We start from the raw sequence: 20,760 nt of genomic DNA, 5'->3' as shown, positions 1-20,760 counted from the left end.
TTTCAGCATTTTACAATTGAAAATGTACCAAAAACTTGCTGAAAAAGTGCTATCAAATTTATTCTTAGTATTTTTTTGCCTACTGGTGGCTTAAAATGCATTTTATGACAAGTTCTGAAAATATCACCTAGGAGAAAACTCAGGAGAAAAAGTTAATTGCATATGGCCCTTAGGCACTATCAGATTCAGTAATTGGTAGCAGGATGACGTATATCTTATTTTCAAATGTTAAAATGAAGGAGAACTTCTGATGATGACAGAGAGGACCAGGGTCTGAATTATAAAACTGCGTCTTTGGCTTTTGAATTCTTTTTATTATTAGTGGCTAGGGGTGTGGAAGGGAAGTGAATAGGGTGTGGCAGGGATGTGTCTTAAATTATCCCTCTTTTTTATCTCAAAAAGTTAGGAGGTATGTATGCTAACCACTGTAGCTGCTTCATCGAAGTGTAGTCCAACCCTTATGCTTTAGGCCACATTTCCATCTGTTACAGCATCTGTCTTGGAGATGGACGCCGGCACTTGTGCTGCTGCATGTATGCATCCAAAAGCCATGCATGGCTTTCGGAATTTGGATGCAGATAAATGCAACTGGCACTAAGCTTTTTCTCCCCTACATGAATTTGGAAGCAGCCTATTGATTTTAATCAATAGGCTACGATTTCCCATCGGAATTGGTGTGCAGGGAAACGCTGTGTCCCTAGATTAAACAACCCCTTAAAGTATCCCTGAACTGGTGGAAATCTATGAATTGAAGCCTGTAGTGGGCAATATTACCATTTTAGAAGTGCCCTGGCACTGCTTGTTGTCCTAAGGGTCCCGCCCACCCCACACACACACACATTGCTCGTCCTTGGTTCTGGTATCTCCTGCATCTCTCATAAGTTCCTCCGAGCGGTGTTGAGCTATTCTGAACTGTGCAGGTGAGCATCTTGAACTGCACCTGCGCGGTGAAAGAAAGTGTTTGTGAACAAGTGCTTCTCTGTGCTTGTGTGGTTTGGAACTTGGGTCTGCGCAGTTCCAAGTCATGCGCCACCACTAGGAGGACCTTCCTGGTTCCCATATTTGACTGGAGGATTCCGTTGAATATCAAGACAACCGGGGACCAGGTATGGGGAGACCCTGAAGACAATGAGCAGTGCCAGAATACCATGAGCTAGCACACCATGAATTCATTCTTTCATCTTTTTTTGTCCCTAGTTCAGGAGTATTTTAATGTTCCTGCACCTATATATGCACACAGAATGCCTAGCTTCTTGAAAATAACGTATAATAAACTATCACATTATTAAGTGCTGTAATTCGGTAAGACAAACTGATCTTAGACTGGTACAGAGTCAAATGCCTGTGTAACCTAACCATTATAGTGTTTTGTTACTCTTTATATACATCTGCTACCGGGACTGCTGGGAATGGGATGTGTTGTTCATCCGGTGCCCTGCTAAGATTGCTACCCAAAGGAGACTTGTAATGAATGTACTGTGCTGCTAAGACCTGTAACCCTACTTAGACTTTCAGGACTTGTAGTTCATTCCGCACATAGCTGGAATTTGTAGTTCACCTGCAGTTAGAATAAGTGGCTGCTGGTGTGTTGTGTAACCATTCTCTAGCCAGGTTAGCATGTATAATGTGTGTGCAATAAACACCCGTCTGTCAGGTTTATTTACGTCTGCTCTCTCAGTCCTGATCTGTCATGAATCGTCACATATAGCCTGATGCCGTGTGTTAGCTATTGAGAAACAGCATGGAAGTTGTTGCACTGCGTCTTGACACACCGTATGCCAGTGTTGCACTGTGAAGGCAGTGTGAGCATGACATATGCGGCACTGGTTTCCTTCTGCCCCTCCCCTCTTAGTCAGACATATAATATGACACACATATAAACAGTACACACACACACAAAAGCTTCCCAAGTCACTGTGACGTGTCACATGAATCTCCCAGCCTCTCCTTAAAACGTCACAGTCACATGACCCTTGTCCTGGTTGAAACCTGCCGAGTGATCTTGACAGGTCTGGAACAGAATACAACAGCCACCTGCTGTTGAGAAAAAGATTTAAGAAAAGATTAAGCTGCTCTTCTTTGGATAAACCATCTGTGAGGTGGCATTAATGTACCGCTAGCTAGCAATGTGTAGGTCATGTCATGTGTTTTGTGCAGAGCCAAGATTAACCCTTATCGAGAGTAAAACACAAAGAACAGTTTTAAACAGACAAATATAATTTTGCCAGAAGGTTTGAAAATAAAAAAAAGGTGTGATAATAAAACCACAGTTGGTCAGTTAAATCTGAATTATGATAATTCAGATTTAAGTAAACAACTGTGGTTTCCCATGATGCTTCACTCTCGAATATGCAGATCATATGGTGTATAGCAAACATATAGCCTAAACATTTTACTCCAACATGTATACTGCCTGTTTCTGACTTTCTGGTCCTCATCAGCACATGGCATGGATTGAAATGCAAACAAATGGATCCGATGCAGTCTGGTTTATCCAGTGACGTAGTAATAGGGGGTGCAGCGGTAGTGACCACACCAGGGCCCTTGGACTAGAGCTCTTGATCAGAAACCCACTTTTAACTGTGGTTTTAGATTTCCATTGGTGCTATGGTGGTGGTGATCATCTCTATATGTACTTACTCCCCTGCTTATACCTCTCTGATACTGCAGCTGTCCTTTGTAGGTTTTAGTGCTTCATATGAACTGCTTGAAGGGAGTCCAAAGTAAAACTTGCACTTAGTTTTTTAGCTATGCCACTGAGTCTTGATTGGTAGGGTAAGGAACTTTTCATTGACCAGCAGCTGCATAATTTTGAATTGCACTGTGATCAATATAAAACTAGAAGGGCAGCAGCCCAGTTTTTCATTATATGTCAACAGAAATTGAATTGAGCTTTAATACTTGTAGGAACTAGATTACTATTGCAATAAACTATGCAACCACGTTTCAATCAGGGAATGTATGGCTACTTTCAGGCAGATAGGTATAGATGAATGACTAAAGCTTTGTACACTCACTAGATGGTTCTAGGCTGAGGACTATCTATCAGTGGCCCTGATCAACCCTCATGTGTTGCTAATCAGAATCGTTTTATTTCTGAATCGTTTTATTATGCCAAGAATGACTGGGTCATGCCCGGAATTGGTTGGGCACATTACATAGCTCACAAGGGGCAAGACTTACATAGATGACACTCGGTATGCAGTTTACAGGAGCAGAGGAACATAGCTTAAGGAAAAAAGTAAATTATACATCAGGATCAATAATACATTGTACGCAATATACATTCTGCAACAGTAAGCATCTTTCAAACACTGCTAAAATCTACCAAAGGTGCGGGAAAGTCTAATCAGTTTACTTATATCGTCCAGTTGACTCGTTGCCCGAAAAGATTTTTGCTGACCTCAACTTAGCAGGTGTTTGGTGAGGCGCTGATGGAGAGTGGGAGAACGTGAAGAGAGTTTAGGAGGCTAACGGCCAAAGAAAAGAAAGCGTTCTTGGGTCTGGTGGTCTTGATGGAGATGGCCCAAAGCCTCTGGCCCAATGGAAGTGGGCTGAAAAAGCAGTGGCCTGAGTGAGAGGGGTCACCTGCAATCCTCAGTGCCCTGGCACACAGTCTTGTGTTGTAGAGGAGGGCAAGTAAAGGCAGGGATCTCCCGATGATCCTCTCCACCGACCTGATAATCCTCTGTAGTTTTGCCTGTCGCTGGGTTTGGCTCCCGCATACCAGACCAAGATAGAGGAGCAGAGGATCGATTCAATAGTGGCGTAGTAGAAGCATATTAGAATCTCCTGTGCCATGCCGAACTTCCTCAGTTGGCAGAGGAAGAAGAGTCTCTGTTGGGCTTTCCGCTGGGTGGCAGTGGTGTTGGTCCTCCAACTGAGATCACTGGAGATGGTGGTGCCCAGGAGGCGAGCGCAGAGCACTCTGATCACCTCAGTACCATTGATATAGATTGGAGGTGGGGTGGGAACAGACTTTCTAAAGTCAATGATCAGCTCAACAGTTTTGGCCGTGTTGAACACCAGACTGTTCTCCTTACACCAGCGGCATATTCTCTCCACCTGCTGATGGTACTCCTGGATGTTGTCTTTGGTGACGAGCCCGACAATGGGGGTGTCATCAGCAAATTTGATGACCTTGACATAGTCCAAAGTGGATCTGCAGCTATTCATGTAGAGGGAGAACAGGAGCGGGGACAAGACACAGCCTTGGTGTGCCCCGTGTTGGTTGTCATTTCCCACAAGTAGATGTCCCCAGCCTGACAACTTAGGACCTGTTAGAGAGAAAGTCCCTGATCCATAAGCGTAGGGTGGAATGGACCCCAAGTGTGACCAGAACCTCCTGGAGAATGCGTGGGCAGATGGTGTTAAATGCTGCACGAAAGTCCAGGAGCTGTATTCTAGGATATGCGTCCGGTCTGTCAAGATGGTTTAATTAATTAAATGTAATTTTAACGCAGTTACGCAGCACTATACAGAGTATATTGTCTTGTCACTAACTGTCCCTCATAGAGGCTCACTGTTGATGAATTCTAGGCAGATGTTTAAGGCATTGTCACTGGACCTGTTTGCCCTGTAAGCAAACTGGAGTGGGTTCAGTAGTGGCAGGGTGGAGAGCTTGAGGATGGATAGGACCACTCTCTCTAGGGACTTCATGATGACAAATGTCAGAGTCACAGGCCTGAAGTTGTTAAGGTCGGAGACATCTCCTCCTTACCCCTGCAGCGGAAGCTGCTCCGTCATTCGCGGTGCCATTGTGCCTGCTCCCCTCTTCATAGACACAGAGCACCTCGCTCAGCTGTTGCCTAGTGAAGCGTATATACAGCATTGGTGCCCTGCAAGATGGTCAACCACAAGATCTGCTTTATCCTGAGGAGAGACGCTAATTGAGGGCACATTTATGCATCCTGAATGTGCTGATACATTAAACGATGTTGTGCCTCCATGCACTGCAACCAAAAATCAATTCTGTGTCGATTGAAATCGTGTGAACAGTAGCTGATTCCTTCACGATCAACCAATATTTTCATTCCTGCCCAATCAACTAAATTGGTCAATTCGGGGGGCGTGGCCAAGACGGAGTCCAGGAAGGGTGTGTGAAGCCTGAGCTCCTGCATCGGCACAACATTAAGCGACCCAAAGCAGTGCCATTTACAAATATTTTGGGGAAACAGGCACAAGGAAACATGGAGATGGAGACAGACGCCTCAAAAAAGAGAAAACAAGACGCGCTGAGACCTAAGAAGCTCACGGATTTCTTCAGTGAGAAACCCCAGCGTTCCACGAGGAGATCCCAAGATGGCGCCGCCGCAACTGCACAACAGCGCGCCGCCCGATCACCCAGCATCAGCGAGGACAACACTGGGGAAGTAGATGGAGAGACACAACACTCTCTCTCCTCTTTACCCCCGGAGCTTGCAGCGGATTTGTCCCCCTCGGGGAGCCCAGCCAGATCGCTGCCTCGCATGGAGGGAGAACCGGACACGCAGCATGAGGTAGGAGGTAACCAGTGCTCAATGCCCACAACACTCACAACTGGCCCAGACATTGCAGCGTTCCCTGCCACAGACAAACCTGCATCCCAGGAATATATTAAAGGGGAACTTCAGCCTAAACAAACATACTGTCATGTTACATTAGTTATGTTAATTAGAATAGATAGGTAATATAATCTCTTACCCACCCTGTTTTAAAAGAACAGGCAAATGTTTGTGATTCATGGGGGCTGCCATCTTTGTCATGGGGGCAGCCATCTTTTTGGTTGAAAGGAAGTGACAAGGAGCAGGAGACACAGATCCAACTATCATGTGTCCTGATCACACCTCCCAGCTGCACACTCTAGGCTTCAAATGTCAAATTCAAAATGTAAAAAAAAAAAAAAAAATTGCACCAAAACAGCAGAACGAGAACAACAAAATCAGAAATCCCATCATGCTTTGCAAAGCATCAGGGGAAAAAAGCCCGGGCAGTTTTCTTCTGTGCAGCTAAAAATGAGGTTTGTATAAGAGAAACAAAGTTCTGATGCTGTGAAACTGTTAAAGAAACACAAAGCCTTTTCAGTGCTGCTGAGTCGATTTTTAGTCCGGAGGTTCACTTTAAGCATTTGCTGCTTACATTCAGATCCTCCCTGATATCAGACTTCGCAGCTATACAATCCACACTACAGAAAGATATAGCAGAGCTGGGTCACAGAGTAGATCTAACCGAAAATAAAGTGACTGAGATTGTTAAAGAATATAATGTGATGGTGGATACCTCAGACCAACACACTAAAGATTTATCATGGCTGAAAACTAAATTGGTCAATTCAATCAAATATTGGCCAATTTCAATTGATCCTGCAGAATGTAACATAATTGATTCTCCACCGATCCTATTAAAATATCAAATCAAAATGTTAATTGAGTAGGAAAATCGAATAATGTATGGACAACTGTGACTAAGGGCAGATTTGTGAGCCTGTTAGTAGTTATTGGGGATGCTCTTTTTTAATATTCTTTATATAGCAACAAAGTTTTAAAGTCAATGGGCTTAAAAAAAACCAGATACTTACCAGTGGCGTAGCTAAGGAGCTGTGGGCCCCGATGCAAGGTTTACAATGGGGCCCCAAGCACTCTAAACAAAACAACTGATACGACGCACCAAAACCTGACAAGGACAACTACAGTGTCAGAAGTGCAAGAAGGGGATGGGGAATAGTTTGCTAATGATTACCACTATTCAAAGTATCTATAGAAGTGATTATTATGAGCACAGGACCAATAGAGAGCTTATACAGTAGTTGAGGGAGGGCCCTTCAGGGCACCTCTGATCCAAGGGTCCCGATGCAGCCTCTGCAACCCCTATTGCTACACCCCGGATACTTACATACAAAGAGGGAAGGCTCTGGGTCCTAATGAGCCTTCCCTCTCCTCTCCCGGTGCCTGTTCCATCACAGGATCCTCTGTAGCAGCATTCTTCTACCAATTCATTCAACTGCTGCTGTCTCCGCCACCGAAGGGAGGCATCAGAAGATGGGCCGCTCCATACTGCGCATGCACGAGCGCCCTTTCTCTAGCGCACTCACGCGTGCACAGTATGAAGCCGTCTGTCTTTGGGAGGACTCCTGAAGACTTCTGGAGTCCCCTGTGGCGGGGGATTCAAACGGGGTATCTAGCACTGCACCAAGGGCACCGGGAGAGGAGAGGGAAGGCTCATTAGGACCCAGAGCCTTCCCTCTCCTTAGGTAAGTATCTGGCTTTTTCTTTTTAAGCTTGAGTCCCAATTGCTTTAATAATACAGAAAGGTGGTCAGAAAGTAGTAACAAATTGCCATAGACAATCATAAGCAGAAGGAGTCCAATGATAGATATGAAAACATACAAGACACTCAATAATGATCAGTATATATATAAAAGTGTGGGCACCAACCAAGCGCCCACTGCATACTAACAGGGTAGACAACATGATGCTAGAGCATGGAAGTGCAATCACCGTCTGCTAAGAAATGTGCATTATGACATGACCAAAGAAAAAGAAAGGAAAAGGATGAAAAATAATCTAGAATAGGAAAAGGGAAAACAGAAATAGAGAAAATAGAGACAGTAGAACCATATGTTCAGAAGACACAACACCACCCTATTATACAGGTAAGGCTAGGACTATCAATGAGAGGACGTTCCACTCTTATATTATTATGGATGTTCTTGTTCCTGTGTCCGTCCTTATCCAATAAACATGCCGGTTTTAGTACTCATCTGAGACTGCGGATCTCCTATTCTGGTTGGGGTCAGCTAACTGGATCCAGCACCTGTGAGTATTACATTAGGGGGTCTTTATCATCTGGATGTCCTTTTCCCTATGGGCACCTTTAGTCACACAAGATAAGTCTGTTCCCTGCCACTTGGTATAAAATATATATCTACTTCATTCAGTGCACTAACCAGATGCAGATTTATAGTAGCGTACACCAGGCCTCACTTAATTCATTATCAATGAATATGCCTCAATGATAAAAGACAGGGCTCTATGTAAAACCTTCAGTAAGCCTCATGGCTAATGCTGGGATTTTCTCAAGCAGGCAGCAGACAGGAGCGTCAGCAACTTTCAGACTGGCTGAGCAAGAAGATGCAAAGCTGGAAATCCAGGGGACAGGTCTGCGGGCTGTTTAACACAGTGGAGGAAGGAAGGATGGTAATTTCAGCTCTGGTAGCCAACATATACCAGTCAGCCACAACATTACAACTACCAACAGATAAAGGGAATAACCCTAATTAACTTATTGCAATGACTCCTGTGAAAGTGTGGGAAATGAAGTGAACTGCCAGATCTTGAAGGCGATGAGTCTGAAGCAGGAAAAGTGGGTAACCATAAGGATCTGAGCAGCTTTTACAAGGGCCTAATTGTGATGTCTAGAGATGACTTGTTCATCTCCAAAATCTCATATTGTGGGGGGTTTTGGTATGTAGCAGTGGTGTAGGGTTCACCATAGCAACCAGAGTGGCTGCAATGGGGCACGTAGACAAGACGGGACATGGGGTCCTTAGTGCAAAATAACTCCAATGAGGTGCAGAGTAATGCAAGCAGAGCAAAGGATAGAAGTTATCTACACTAGGGGCTATTTACTACTGGGAGCCCCTCTGGCCACCTATACTGTGGGACTATTACTGGAAGACCCTCTGACTACCCAAACTGGGGAGGGGCTACCTTATTCTTGAGGGAGGCTCTGGCTACATATACTAGGGGGCTATTTATTAGTGGATGCCTCTCTTACTTTCCATACTGGTGAGCTACCTAATACTGGGGGTACCCTTTGGTTACTTTTAGTGGGGAGCACTTCTGTCTACCTATACTGGGGTGCTATCTAGTACTGGGGGTACCTCTGTCTACCAATACTAGGGGGTTGCCTAATTCTGGAGGGGCACCTACGGCTACCTAATACTGGTGGGGGGGGGGGGGGGCACAAAGGTGCCTTATCATTTTTTGTGGGGGTCTCAGCCAAAATTTTGCTATGGGCTCCATGGTTTCTAGTTTTGCCCCTGGTATGTAGACAAGTAGACAAGTACTTATATCACCTACCAGAAGTGGTCCAGGGAAGGACATCTGGTGAGCCAAAAGAATATCTAATGTAGAATAAATTGATGAAAAACTTAATGCTGGCCATGAGAGATATTCACTTAGGTCAGTTTTCACCACAAAGCATATCATTTATAAAGTTTGGTCATGTATTGTTCCCGTGCTGCTGGGTCCCATAGAGATGGAACAGAATCGCAAAGCTTTCGTTACATCCTTGTACTGGGGGCTGTGTTCAGAATCCTTATTCAAGTGAGCTGTGGTATAGATTCTGTGTGGTCTTTCAGCCTAAACCCTTCTAGTCACATCAGGGATATTATTATCATTATTTAGTATTTAAATAGAGCTGACATCTTCCGCAACGCTTTGCAGAGTGTATATAATCTTGTCAGCAACTGTCCCTCAGAGATGCCCACAATGTAATACCTAAGATAGTCATATGTCTATCATAGTCTAGAGTCAGGAAGTCAGGTAACTTACCTGTATGTCTTGGGGTGTGGGAGAAAACCGGAGTGACCCGAGGAAACCCACAGAGATACGCTGGGTCCCCTGGCTGAAATTCAAACCAAAGAACCAGCACTGAAAGGTGAGTGTGCTATCCACTACACCACCAATATATACGGCTATATATAGGTATACCTTATGCTATGATTATCATTGTAGACTAGACATGTAACTATTAAAGGAGCAGCCCAACGATTGGGAAGGGGGGGGGGGGGTTGAGTTATGTTTATCTACTTACCCTCCTACAAATACAGGGCTCCCATCTAGAGCTTGCGTTGTTCTGGCCACATTTGTTATGGGTGGAGGGAATCCTGTCAGAAGCACAGTTATGGTGGAATCATGATGGTTACACTTGCCATAGGACCCCTAGCAGATCACCACCAAGGAGAGGGGCATGGGTGTGGGGGGAGGGGCATCAACGTTTTACTGGGGGTATGCTTTTTATGTATGCCCCTGGTATATATATATATATATATATATATATATATATATATATATATATATATATATATATACTGGTATTTATTGTATGTGTGGGACAGGTATATGAAGAATGAATTGGTTTACAGATGATCAGCTAATACATGATGACTGCATCTGGTGTGCTCTATTCTTAACTACCTACATGTAAACCTACATGTATCATTATAAATAGATTTGGTGTAGTGCATGAGACATACTCTTACATGAAAGGAATATTTAGTATATTCTGTGTGTGTTTTGGGGGTAAAGTTGGTCTGTAGAGTACTTTACAGCTGCTGACTTCATTTCCTGTGCCTCTCGTGATTCTGAGCTGTGATACACCACAGCGGAAGCTCACAATTATGTTACTGAGCTTAAATGGCTGTTCAGCTAAATACTGAACTGTGTTAACCACATTTTCAGAAATAGTGAAACTCCTACTAAATGCACTGTTTATTCAAGCCTGAGTGAATATATTAAACCTGGATAGCTAGGACCATGATGAGGAACTGATACTACACCTGTGAATGAGACATTCTACTCTTCTGTACTGGGCCTTACTGACTGACTGTGTGCACCACAGTGACCTATGGACTTATTAGTCACACACAGCATAAAATGACGCTTTTACTCTTGTAACTGTATCATGTGACAAAAAGACTCAGTGCCTTATCATTGAAACCTATGTGTAGTAAAATGAACTGCGGAGACCCTGGAATAATGTGTTCCATCCTATCATTATACCATGTGACGCCATTCTTTTCTATCATTTGTAAAGGAAATCACATTTATTATTTTTGTCAGTGAATGGCACAGTGCTGTGTATAGTAAGAGCATGGAAAAGGGGGCGTAAGGGTTGAGGGCGTCATCACACCACTGACCATCAAGACTATGACACAATAAGGTAATCTGGTTAGTTAAAAATATTGTTTATTCTTGTCTATCAGTCAATAATTCCTGCCAGGATGGAGCTGAGAATGAAAGTAAAACTGGCAAAAGCACTGCATTGTATATATAATTGGGTACTACGGCTGGCATACTTGGCATACCTAATGCTTTCAGATGCTTCCCAGACATCTAGTGCAAGTGCTGCTAGTATCAGTGTTACAGCATTAAATCCATAATGAGAAGCAGTTACTGTACAAATATGCCATTGTAATAACTTCAATCTCAACACTTAATCTAATTGGGATCTTTAGCCAGCCTGGAACTCCTATTTGTACTGTTGTTAATTTCCCAGTCTTCATCTCCTGTCAGGCTAGATGCTAGCGCATCGCAGCAGTGTGTACAGGGCTTCACGATTTTCATTATTTTTCAAAAGACCTTGCGATTAAAAAGCGCATGCGATTTAAAAAGCGCTGTGTGTACAGGCCCTGTTTACTACACTGTCTGTTCAAAACTGAACTCTTCCTCATTTCTTGTTGACTAGCTAAGGTGGCCATTAGTGATACAATCTTGATTGTACAATCTTATTATTCCTATGTAATATGAGGGACTCCCTAAAGTAACAAAGTATATTTGCTCAGTTTACCTTTCTACAATACAGATTTGGTAAGAGTGCACAATCAAGATTGTATCATTGATGGGGCGCATTTAAAGGGAACCTTAACTGTAAAAAAATTAAAGTTTCACTTACCCGAGGTTTCAACCCAAGAAGAACCGATCCTCCGCAGTAAGAGAGAACCGCTTTCTGCGCCTGCACAGGACGCGTTCGATGACGTGTATACATACCAGGTTACACTTTCCAAGGGCCATGAAGGCGCAGTAACCGAAACTTAGCTGCACAGGGCGGCTGCAGGGGGCTGGTCGAAGCCCCAGGTAAGTGAAACTCTTTAATTTTTTTACAGTTAAGGTTTCCTTTAAGGCCTGTACACTCACTCAATCAATGTGGACCAATGTGGAATCTCAGCAGAAGCGGTTGTTATCGGTCGTTTCAGCTGAGTTTCATCTGCCATGTGTATGGGCCTTGAGTGTTTGTGGATGGATAAATTATGTCAGGAGACATCTGTACAAATGATAGGTTTATTCTTGAGATGATCACTATGGATCGTTTTGGGTGATAAAAATTTAGCCGGTGTATTTACTACTGAGATACTAAAAAGTAGGAAAAATAAACAGCAGGGCTAGTGCTGACTAGTTCAACACCACTGTAGTAGATTAACTGACTAATGCTAGGTGATAGGCTATGAGCTAGGGGCTTGAAGAAACAGGAACTTGCTCAGAAGATAGTAATTTGCGTTGAGGAGGAGAGGGAGCGGCACACCCCAGTACACTAAAGAAAACGAAGCAATGATGAGACTAAGGCCTCATTCACACTAGGTACGTTTTTGTGCGCTTTTCAGAGCACATTGGGGTGTGTGTTCTACAAGGTATTGATTTTCCCATGTAATTAATGTGCCTGGTTCACATCTATGTGCTGCGCTGAGCTGTGTTACAAAACGTAGTGTTGCATGCATTTCTGTGCGTTGAGCTGTAAAGCGCACATCAGTGCAAGTGAATGGGTATGCTTTTTTAGCGCATAGAAGCTCATGTATTTTTTTTTTTAGGCTAAGTTCACAGTGGGACGTTAAAGTCGCACGTTAAAACAGCATTTAACGCAGAATAACTCACTGCAATGAAAAATAAATGCCCCATTCACAGTGCACACACGTTACGTTAGTGACTAACGCTGCACGTTAAGTAAAAGTACTGCATGCAGTGCGTTATACACGTTATTAGCTGCGTTGGACTGTTCACACATGATCAGTAATGACTTGGATGCATACTTTTCATTGCCTGTATTTTTTACTGTATCTGCTGTATGCGACGGTAACGTTGCGTTGCCACTTTTTGGCGCGTTGCGTTATAAGCTTGCAGTGCGACTTTAACGTGGCATCAAAACGCAACGTCCCACTGTGAATCTAGCCTGAAAGATTATTTTATTTGGTTTTGTTTTTCAACATGTATACAAGGTATAAACATTCATATACAAAGAATAACCTCAAATCATGAAAATGTCATAACAGATGTAGGGTCAAAGGGATATCAGGTAGCAGTTAGCATTTAACAGTGAGACTAGGTACCATTACATCCATATATGAAAAATAATACAGTCCAGCCGCAGGCCTGTGCGTGCATGTATTTTTTTTACCCCTAAATAAAAAATAAAAACACATTTTCATTTGAAAACAAATTTGTACTGATAACTGCTACTGCTACAATAAGCAAAACATGCTTAAAAAAAGTGCAACGTATTGAAACGCGCACTAAACCGCGCACCAATGCATGCTTTTTTTTATCATGTGCTTTTACACATTTCTTAATGCACCCAATGTGAATGAGGCCTAAAGCCTGGTACACACCTTCAATTTTGATTGGTCAATAACTGGACAGTTTTACCACCTCAATGTCCTATGAGTGGTTTCTGTTTCCTTTGTCCTCTCCCGCTTCCAGAGGTTCGTCACCTGAATTTCAACGACTGGACACCCCTCATCACTATGTAGTATGAGGGTCAATCTTGAATACTATGAACAGATTGTGCAGGTAAGCTGTCCCGCTTGCATAAAGCCTCAATGTAAAGACAATTCACAATATAACTCGAACCAAAATCAAAAATATTTTATATTAGAGTTGTGCATATCCCTTGTGTCTTAAAATATTAATAAATGTAATATAGATGAATGACATGTTGCTGTCAGTCATCTCTAAAAAGCAACTTCTGTGCTATACGTAGCTTACCCTGCTGTTCTACAAGCCAGTCATTCTTTGTTCTTGCCATGTTCATAGTTAACATTCATTTACTGCTTGGCTGTTTCTCTATTGAAGCCTCACTTTAACTGTTTACTGCTCCGTCTGCTGAAAAGACCTCTTGTTAGCCTAAGAACCCTGCGAGGGTAAGCTTTCCAACCCCACACTATTCACAAGAGAATGCATTCGACCATCCTTGCCCCTGGATTCTATCCCTTCTCACTTGTCACTGCTGCCAGACCACTGGGGTTGTGGGAAAATAAGATGAATCAATGGGCTAAGCAAAGCTTTGTGCTAAAGCCATCAGTGTAGATAATGAAGTGGGTGGCGCAAAATACTTTTCTTCTCATGACTGTCACCTGTCTAAATACGCTTCACTAAAAAGCACAGCCATATGTGTGGAGGCAGCCTGTGTAGGATGCAGCATAAGTGCATGACTTTCAGTTCACACTGCCTCCAAGGACAATAGTCAGTGAGAAAATCAGGTGGAGCTGTTTATCAACAGACACACCCTGTGTCCCTGTGCTTGTCACCAGGAGGGTGTGGTGCAGGCAAACAAAAAATGTACAAATAATGTATATTATGTCATGTGTATTTCTGTGTATGAATCAATGTATGGAAAGTGTCCTATAATGTCCTGTAAAGCAGGGTTTCACAACATAAGGTAAGAAAGTATCCCCTCATGAAAGCCAGTGTTTATATCAAGTATGCCCTGGTATGAGTCATTTATCTGAAGAACCTCAGGACACTTTTATTACCAGTGTATAAATACTTTCTAAGCAGTTCTTATGTTTATTATTATTAATATTATTATGTATTTATATAGAGCTGGCATCTTCCATAGCACTTTACAGAGACGCAGTCATATCATTGAATGTCTCTCAGAGTGATGATGTATTATTTTCAAAAAATGGATGCGGCAGGGACAAATACCATCTAAATCAGAAGAATCACAAAGTAACTGAGGGGGAAAAGTTGCATCATGCGTTAGGCACGCACTGCAACACATACAATGAAGCATACAGCAAGGGCCCTTTTACACTTAAAGGGATACTGTAGGGGGGTCGGGGGAAAATGAGTTGAACTTACCCGGGGCTTCTAACAGTCCCCCGCAGACATCCTGTGTTGGCGCAGCCACTCACCGATGCTCTGGCCCCGCCTCCGGTTCACTTCTGGAATTTCAGACTTTAAAGTCTGAAAACCACTGTGCCTGCGTTGCCGTGTCCTCGATCCCGCTGATGTCATCAAGAGCGCACAGCGCAGGCCCAGTATGGTCTGTGTCTGCGCAGTACACTCCTGGTGACATCAGCGGGAGCGAGGATACGGGCGTGCAGGCGCAGTGGTTTTCTGACTTTAAAGTCAGAAATTCCAGAAGTGAACTGGAGGCGGGGCCGGAGCATCGGTTAGTGGCTGCGCCAACACAGGATGTCTGCGGGGGACCATTAGAAGCCCCGAGTATGTTCAACTTATTTTCCCCCGACCCCCCTACAGTATCCCTTTAAAGAGGAACTCCAGTGAATATAACACAATGAACAAAAGTGCTTAATTTTTACAATAATTATGTATAAACTAGTAGACCTAAGCCCGTTTAAACGCCACCCGCCGCGCGCACACGCCCGCCATCCGCCGCCACCTCACCCGCCGCACACCCGGCCGCCCGCTGACAAGGCTCCCACAGTGTGATGTCAGTACCTCAGTGCTGTGAGGCGCTGACATCACACTGTGGGAGGGGTTTCACTACAATATCAGCTATACAGAGCCTTATCAGCTGCTCCCCCCTCCATTCAATCGCCGCTGCTGTTTCTCCTTGTACGGCTGCACAATGAGCCGCTGGAGCTGCTCTCCCTATGTATTCATTCACACTGCTATGCCTTCTTCCAATGATGCGTTTTTAAAGCACACCTGAAGTGAAAGGAATTTGGAGGCTGACATATTTGTTTCCTTTTTAACCACTTGAGGACCAGAGGTTTATTAAACAATGCAAATTGCCTGGCTGTCCTGCTGATTCTCTTCCTCCAAAGCTACATACACACATCCCATAACTATCACCCATCAGGTAATAATCCCTCAGGCAACATTTGGGTGAATGATGCTGTACAGACGCTTCCCTAGCCTTGAGGCTAACAGTGTGTTCTCTTGCTAAAGAGGGGAGGGGGGCAGATGATGATCTGCGCACAACCGAGCAGCTTTTATCGGTGAAAATAGCATTGTGTTTGGTCATGTTCAGGCATTGGGGGTCACTAAGGAACCGACAGGACAGATCCTTAGCAATGCCTGAGCAAGATTGATTATTGGCCACTGTACACACATAACGTTCACAGCGTACATGTAGCCTTGATCACAGCTTCTCAACATGTGCTACATACACCCCTGGGGTTACGTGGGTGGTTTTTTAGGGTTACATAAACTTTTCATAGTCTATTACAGTGAGTTATGGGTCTTACAAAAAATTATTAATTTAAAATACATAAGACTGAATAAAAGTGTTTTAGACAATTAAAAGCATAAAGAAATTGTTTGAAAAGCATTTATGCACATCTTCTGTACTTAAAAAAAATAAAGTTACAAAATAAATAAAAATAAGGGAGTACTTGAGATACATTAATATTTTGTAAAATAGGGGATACAAGGCAATGATAGCCGTTCATAAACGGGTATATGCTGTAATAACAATAAGACAGCGGCTTAGGGCAAAGCATTGACTTTCCAGTGCTGCCAAGTGTTCATATTCTGTTATTTCTAATAATCTAGCTAAAATATGTTAGGAATTTCAGCCTCTAGTGGGAGAAAATATAGTTCTGTAATAAGTGACTACAGAGACTTAAATAAACACACTTCTTTATCATCCTAAACTGATCAATGTGTTGTGAATTTTTGGGTGGTCAATCAGGGCTGTTGCAGATTCCAGACCAAATGCTCATCCATTTGTTCTCAATGCAGCCCTTCAGATTCCAGCTTTATAAATGATTTGTAATCATTCTGGGTAAAATTCTGTGTAAAATCCTGTGGGGAACACTGCGTTCTTCTTATGTTCTAATCAGATATTGCAGTGAGTCGTGCTGCTGCTGGCGGATAGGGTTACACTAGTTTATTTCCTGCCTGGGCAGGGCCAGATGACAGGCAGTGTGTGTGTGTGTGTGTGAGTGTGTTTGACTTTGCAGCTTAGCCCGACGTCATCCTATTTGGCTGGGCACAAGGGGGCGCGGCTGTGTCCAGATTGTATTCAGGAATGAAGTCATCCTAAAGTCCACGTGGTACAACCCATTCACAAAAAAAGCCAGCCTCCTTCTTCCTCTATAAAAAGCATCTCTGAGCCTCTCACTGCAGTTCAAGCTAAGCCAGCCAAGAGAAGGGAAACAACAGCTAAAGTAACACAAGAAAAGCAACAAGGCTGGCTTACACTTTTTTAAGATTTTTTTTTTTTCCTCTACAATAAGCGTATATTATTACACCAAGACAAAGTCATCTGAAAAGGCAACTGCATCATAAAGACAAGGAAGAGAGTGAATTCCTTTTTGTTACAACTAGTCAAACCAGTGTTACTCGTTCAGCTTTCAGCTGGTCTGAAGAAGAAACACGGATTCCTTATTGATCTCTACCCTTTTGACAAGTGTTCGCCGCTTAGCTATGGTCAATATGGAGATTTGTGGCATGGATTGCTGCACGCTGAAAGCACTGCTGGCAGAGAGGGCGCACAAGTGCCTCATTCTGGACTGTCGATCCTTCTTTTCATTCAGCTCTGCTCACATCCACGGCTCCAGTAATGTCAGGTTCAGCACCATTGTGAAGAGGAGGGCGAAGGGGAGCATGGGCTTAGAACATATCATCCCCAATGAGGAGCAAAGGGGCAGGCTGATCGCTGGATTGTACGAGGCTGTGGTTCTGCTGGATGAGAGGACCTATGAGTTGGAGCCCCTCAGGAAGGACAGTACAATGATGCTGGCAGTCAATGCTCTGTGCAGAGACCCCCGAGGCTGCAGGATCTTCTTTCTGAAAGGTAAATTCCCTCCAGAGCTTGCCTTTGTTAACTCTTCCCGCTCTTCTCACACAATAGCCTTTCCCTAGCCCTTGAAGTGGCAGTGAAAGCCCCTGTCAGTAGAACAGCTGTCACAGACACAGAGCTGATATTTTATTCAGAAGGCAATCTTATTCATGTCTGTTATTTCTCTCTTTCAGGTGGATATGAAGCCTTTTCCTCCGAATGTCCTGAGTTCTGCAACAAATGTTCACCTCCAGTAGGGCTGAGCTTGCCCCTCAGTGCCAACAGTGTACCAGGCAGCGCTGACTCCAACTGTACCCCTTGTGGAACCCCTCTCTACGATCAGGTTAGTATGTTTGCTTTGGATTTTTCACATTTTGTTAGCTGATAACGGCTCACCACACATCATACAATCTTGGTTGTTCAATTCTACCACTTTCATGTAGTATAAGAGCCCATCAAAAGTATCCTTTCAAAGTAGTTGCAATCTATTGGGCTCTATACTGCATTGATTTGGTAAATCTGTACAATTAACATTGTTTGGTGTGTAGTTACAAGATTACCCAGCTAAGCAAGTTTCTGCCCCTCTCCCTCCCAACCATCTTAACAATAACCCGTATTAAAAACAGCCGTACTTCCTCAAACACAAGCCCAGATAATAAACTACATTGTGAGGGTACTCTTCCGTGTAGCTCGCACAGTACGAGGAAGACTTTGCTGGAAAATTGTAGCTTGTTATATAGTTCAGGCCTTTAGTAGGAATGACATTTGGCATAAGGATTTTTGCAAATGATTAATGTTTGTGTCTTGTTTTTGTTTTCCAGGGAGGACCAGTGGAAATCCTACCTTTCCTTTATCTGGGAAGTGCATACCATGCATCCAGGAAAGACATGCTGGACACACTGGGCATCACTGCGCTGATCAATGTGTCTGCCAACTGCCCCAACCACTTTGAGGGACACTATCAGTACAAAAGTATCCCAGTAGAAGACAGTCACAAAGCAGACATCAGCTCCTGGTTCAATGAAGCTATCGACTTCATAGGTAAATATCTTCATTCAGTGAAAAAACAAACACAACAATATTTACTACTAAGTACTTGATTGCTAGCTCTTGGCGACTTATAAATGCCCATAAACATAAGTCCCCGGTTCAGTGTTTGTATGAAAAATATTTTATTTACATTAATTATTTCTCCCAATCCCAATATTTTTTTTATTAAACCCAGCCACGTTATTTTGGCCACACAGCTCACTTATCTTTACAAAAATAATGTAAATTAAAATATGTGAAGAGTATGAAAAATATAAGAGGAATAGTAAAAAAAAAAAAACAACTTGTTATTTTTGAATACAGTCCAAAATAAATAGTTAAACCTAGTACCTAGTGAAAAAAAGTAGAACTCACTGCTGTGACAGACTGCCCTCTAGTGGCAATTTTGATGCCTTGCCTTATTCAACATTTCACTTTCATCAGTCAAGAGCATTTCCTGCAATACTAGTAAAATGCAGATGTAGCGAAATAATGATATATTTTGTACAAGCTTTATTTGCACTGTTTATTTACCTCCTATTTTCTTATTTTTCAGACTCAATAAAAAATAAAGGTGGAAGAGTGTTTGTACATTGTCAAGCTGGTATCTCCCGATCTGCTACCATCTGCCTTGCTTATCTCATGAGGACAAACCGAGTGAAGCTGGATGAAGCTTTTGAGTTTGTCAAGCAGCGAAGGAGCATCATTTCCCCTAATTTCAGTTTCATGGGACAGCTCCTGCAGTTTGAATCTCAAGTGCTAGCACCTTCCTGTTCAGCAGAGGCTGGCAGCCCCTCAATATCAGTTTTGGACAGAGGAACATCCACCACTACTGTCTTCAATTTCCCAGTTTCCATACCTGTCCACCCAGCCACCAGCTCCCTCAGCTACCTTCAGAGTCCCATCACTACATCGCCAAGCTGCTGAGGCTGCAAAGACTGGACTGAAACACAGACTGTATGTGTTATTTAAAGTGCAATAGTTGAAACAAAAACTTTTATTTTTCCTTTTTAAGCCATGGTCGCCAACCAGACGAGAAGGACATGTTTTTATAAAGCAGATGAACTGGTGAAACCACAAAGAGCTTAAAACTGACACGACTTGTCATGATTTTTAGTATATTTCCTAACCACTAAGGAAGTCAAAGAAAAAAAAAAGACAGGTCACAACTGCCTTTGTACGTCTGAACTTTGTTTATAATCTCCGTTTAATGGGGATTTGACAGTATTTCCATTCCTGAACTTTTTATACTGCTAAAAGTTGAGAGGCTGCTGCCTATAAATTGTAAAGAGAAACTGTATGTCCTGTTATTTATTGTGCAAGCTTCGTCCTGCCTTCAGAAGCCTAACAATTCAGCTCTTCAATGAAGCAAAGAAGAGATACCTCAGTATTTTCTGGTACTGTAATTCCTGTTTGTAATTCAAGACCAGCTTCAGTTTCCAAAGCACTGATGAGAAAAAGCACTAGGCCCAAGCCTTCTTCTGAGTTTGCTGACAACTCTGTACATATGCTATGATTTTATTTATGATGCAAAATAATATATTTCTTCTCCTGGGAGAAGAGTTTTTAATACAGAACTATGACCTTTTTTATACAGAATAGAATAAATTATGACTTTGTATTGAAATTTGCCTCGATGTCTTGCATCATTCCATTCTACTTCTCTGTAGCTGTTGTTCGAAGCAGACTATGAAAGGGACCCTGAAGTAATAGAAACATAATGTGTGCCCATGCCAAAGTATCCCTTTAACAAATGGAACCTGCCTGTCAAATATGCTGATCTTTTACCTAGTCTTTAGGTACACCTCATACTATACTTTTACACTCTTTTTACCTCACTGGCTTGTTCCGGGGGTGTGACTTAGAAATTAATGAAGGCAATTGATCAGTGTAAAAGACAGCCAGTTGACATTACGTTAAAAAGGGATCAAAATGGCTGATACTATATTCTCCTTACTTAGAGAACCAATAAAGCAAAAATGTTGCCATTCTGGTACCCCTATA

General features: G+C 42.9%; 1 protein-coding gene across 1 annotated transcript; it reads left to right on the top strand.

The window, feature by feature from the left end:
* Window positions 1-17,058: 17,058 nt before the first annotated feature.
* On the top strand, window positions 17,059-20,383 carry DUSP1 (dual specificity phosphatase 1). The gene is made up of 4 exons (XM_068277161.1): window positions 17,059-17,742; window positions 17,922-18,070; window positions 18,549-18,768; window positions 19,313-20,383. Exons 1-4 carry the CDS (start codon window positions 17,373-17,375, stop codon window positions 19,681-19,683), a joined length of 1,110 nt encoding a protein of 369 aa, XP_068133262.1. The 5' UTR covers window positions 17,059-17,372; the 3' UTR covers window positions 19,684-20,383.
* Window positions 20,384-20,760: the final 377 nt, after the last annotated feature.

This window comes from Hyperolius riggenbachi, chromosome 3 (assembly GCF_040937935.1).
Source record: "Hyperolius riggenbachi isolate aHypRig1 chromosome 3, aHypRig1.pri, whole genome shotgun sequence".
In the NCBI taxonomy this organism is placed as follows: Eukaryota; Metazoa; Chordata; class Amphibia; order Anura; family Hyperoliidae; genus Hyperolius; species Hyperolius riggenbachi.
This window is presented reverse-complemented; position numbering and strand designations above follow the sequence as displayed.